General features: G+C 42.1%; 1 protein-coding gene across 1 annotated transcript; it reads right to left on the reverse strand.

The window, feature by feature from the left end:
- Positions 1–322: 322 nt before the first annotated feature.
- DEFB135 (defensin beta 135) lies at positions 323–2,398 on the reverse strand (the record flags this gene model as incomplete). Its single annotated transcript, XM_080675410.1, has 2 exons — positions 323–492; positions 2,341–2,398. The coding sequence occupies 2 exons, from the start codon at positions 2,396–2,398 to the stop codon at positions 323–325; spliced, it is 228 nt and encodes a 75-aa protein (XP_080531536.1).
- Between the last annotated feature and the right edge of the window lie 1,324 nt (positions 2,399–3,722).

A 3,722-nucleotide genomic window follows, 5' to 3' on the forward strand; every position in this document is an offset into this window, starting at 1 on the left:
GCTGGTTCCATGGGTGTGTTAGATTTGTGAAATTCATTAATATGTTCACTTATGATTTGTACACTTTTCTGATTGTATAATAGTAAACTTTAAAAAAAGGTTTTAGGACACTTTAATAAGGAACAAATTAACAACAAGAAAAGTACTGAAGACAGGAAATTTAACTAAGAGGTTATTTCCATAGGAGACACAATGAATGCCCTTAAAGAGAAACACAGCAGACACAGAAACATGAAGAGGCCAAGGCCATTGTTTTAATGGGATGATGCAGCTGAGAAGGATCTGGGTCCCCAGAAGAAATCAGGGAGAACCTCAGATACAACTATTTCCCAACTATAACAGGTAAAAACTTTTGGTTTATGCAACACAGATATCTCGGTTCACAAAAAATGTGATATTCTTCTTTTCTGCCACATTTTAGCCTGCAAGAACCTTTGAGTCGCCAGCATGAAGAAAAGAGGCCTCTTACATATGCATTCACTCCACTTCTAACTGCCAACAGAAACAAAGGTAAATAAATGCACAGTGTCCTGTGGGGTCATGGCATCGTGGATAAATTAGATTGTAGGCTATACTTCAGAACTTTCTCATAGTAAATTGAACAGGATCAAAACCTCCCAGTCATGTTATAGCTGGATGCTGCTTTTTCAGTTGCTTTGAAGTTATTTTCCAGAGACCCTGTCATGAGTCTTTAGTTCCCATGCTCCCCACTTATATGTGCAGGTCACAGAACCCAGCAGATTCAGCTTGGCACAAATTGCAATGGAAAGACATTGTGGTCCTGGTCCGGTAGCTCAGTTGGTTAGAGCATCATCCTGATACGCCAAGGTTTCAGGTTTGATCCCCAGTCCGGGCACATATAAGAAGCAACCAATGAATGAATTAATAAGTGAAACAAGAAATCTCTCTCTCTCTTTCTCTCTCTCTCTCTCTCCTTTAATCTCTAAAAATCAATAAAATATTTTTTTTAAAAAAAAGATCATTGTAACCTAGAAGTATTTCCAGGAGTTTTCAAGAGGCCCCAATCCAGGAGGCATTCAGGGTCTGAGATAGTACCAGGCAGTTTGAGATTGTCACAGTGTTCATTTGAAGAAGGAATGATCACTGACCCAGAGTTATGGAAATCTGTGGTTCTGGCCCTGCATTCCCAATAACATTCTCTGTGACTTTTTGCCAAGTGCCTTACTATCTGCCTTGGCTGAATCACAGGGTACGTGAAAATGTCCCAAGGGATAATGAGTGTGAAGTGGTTTGAATACCTAAAACGCATATCTAAATCTGTTGCTAGTATTTTTCCTAACCTTAAGGCCTGGGTGCCTCTGCAAGCTGAGGAGTAGGGGAGGAGGGGGAGGAAGACAGTTTAAGAAGGTCTGGGTGGCTTGGAGTCACCCTACTGAATTATCTACTCTACGTGCTAAGCCTTATCACTCTCTCCACCCAGCTGGCCCATGGGCTTTGTGGTGTGAGGATAATCAATTTGCTATGACCACAGGCCATATGCAAACAAATTTGCCCTTTAGTCCCAGGGCATAAAGGAGTCCAGTGGAGACACAATGCAAAGTGTCCAGAGGTCCTGCCATCCAGGCAGCAGCAGTACAGCAGCAGTCTCAATGCTACCCTCATCTGTGCCTGTCTTTGGAATACTTCTGCTTGGCCCTTAGTGCTGCCTTTTCAATATGCAGGTTTAGGCCACAAGTAAAAGCTGCAGACCCCAGAAAACTATAAGCAAAACAGCTTTTGAGGACCTCTACTTTAGTGACTTAAAAGGACCCTTCTCCATACTATCAAGTTGCTGGCTTCTGTCCAGAGAACATAAATGCTGACCCTTCTAACTGATGTTCCATAGAATCCCATTATGCTGTAAGTACATTTGAACAACCAGCTCTGTATGCTGATTCCACTCGGTATCAAATTTGCCTTCATTTCTAAGACTGTGAGAAATCATGCGGGTAACTGACTTTGGAGTGCAAATTCTAAGAGCCCTAAAGAAACAGCCTCTCTCCTCCCCCCAAAATCCTACCTGACCGCTAAAGGTCTCATGCTTTTGCACTGCTCCACTTCTGCCAATACCATCAGTCCAACTTTCCCCTCTAACTTTACAAACTCCCCAGACCAAAGTCCAGAACCCGTTTCTTTTCTGAAGAGATCCACCTCCTATTTTGTGTCCTTAGCACCTTCTTTCCATTCCCTGGAACAGCCCAGAGCATCCCTCTCTGCTCACATCCCTCTCTGCTCCTGCTTTCTCCATCCACGTCCTGCTTTTCCTCTCATTCTTCTAGAACCTCACATCCTCTTTCCCTTCACTATTTATAATTCCACATGGAGAGGATTCCATTTTACCTGGTGGAACATAGGAGAGCAAGACAAGGACCACAAGGACCAAGAGTAAGCTCCTCATGGCGGAAGCAATCAGCAAAGGGACAGCTCAGAGACAAGAGATTGTCACTCCATATGTAGCTCCTGAGAGATGAGGGGCTGCCTGGCTAGTGAACCTTTCAAGAACAAGAACACCTGCTTGCTCCACTGAGCAGGCCAATAAACTAAAGGTCTGACTTTGAACATGACGTCCCCTCATTAAAACACACTTCCTGAGCGCCACTTACATGCTGCTGACTGAATTCACACTGTGTCAACAGCTCCATTCTAAGCCCTAGTAGGATGCTGTGTAGGTATCTTTGTATCTTCATTCTACATCCACTTAACAAATGCCTATAGTGTGCAAAGAACCATAAGGTTACCTTATATAATTTACAAAGTGCTCTCAATCTCACACACAGAAAAAAAAAAACAGGTAGATATTATTCTCCCATTTTAAAAACAAATAACATAAGACTCAAGTGGGATAAATGACTTGCCCAAGTTGCCACGGATTGTAAATGGAAGCAACATGACTTACACACACGTTTTGCTTAACTCCTGGATACAGCGTTAAAGTATGGCCCAGCCCAATTCTAGTGCAGCTTTGACCTATTTAGAGATATAAGAGTTTTCCAAAGAGCATGGAAAAATCTCTGTAACATCACCAACATAAGTCTGGGGAGAACTCTGAGCCTTACAGGTCCCAACTGAACATATGTTATATGCTGAGTAATGTGAGATATACAAGGAATTTATGACAGAACTCTTGCTTTGGGGAACTAAAGGTCAACAGTTTGATAGTTTACAAAGTCTTTTAAGCTTTGTGAAATCTCCATCTGATATTTTATAAAGACCATAGAGCCCAGAGTCAGACAACTGCCTTCTGATCTGGACTCAGCTTGATGGGGTTTTTTATGAGAACTTTCCTTCCCCTCTCTAAATGTCAGCTTTCTCTCCCGTGAAATTGGTTGTATACCCTCAGTGCTACCCATCACCAAAGCATGTGTTGAGGTCAAATAAAATAACTCTTGTAAAAAGTCCTTTAGGCTAACCGGTGTGGCTCAGTAGTTGAGCATCGACTTATGAACCAGGAGATCATGGCTCAATTCCCGGTCAGGGCACATGTCCAGGTTGCAGGCTCAATCCCCAGTAGGGAGCATGCAGGAGACAGCCAATTAATGATTCTCTCTCATCATTGATGATTCCATCTCTCTCTCTCCCTTCCTCTCTCTGAAATCAATAAAAACATTTTTTAAAGTCCTTTTAAAATGTATATTTAAGGGACTGCTAGACCCATATAACAGAAGAAGACATCTAAAACTAGAGATGGGGAAAAAATAAAATAAAATAAAACTAGAGATGGG

The sequence above is a fragment of the Plecotus auritus genome (assembly GCF_963455305.1).
Source record: "Plecotus auritus genome assembly, chromosome: 6".
Lineage (NCBI taxonomy): Eukaryota > Metazoa > Chordata > Mammalia > Chiroptera > Vespertilionidae > Plecotus > Plecotus auritus.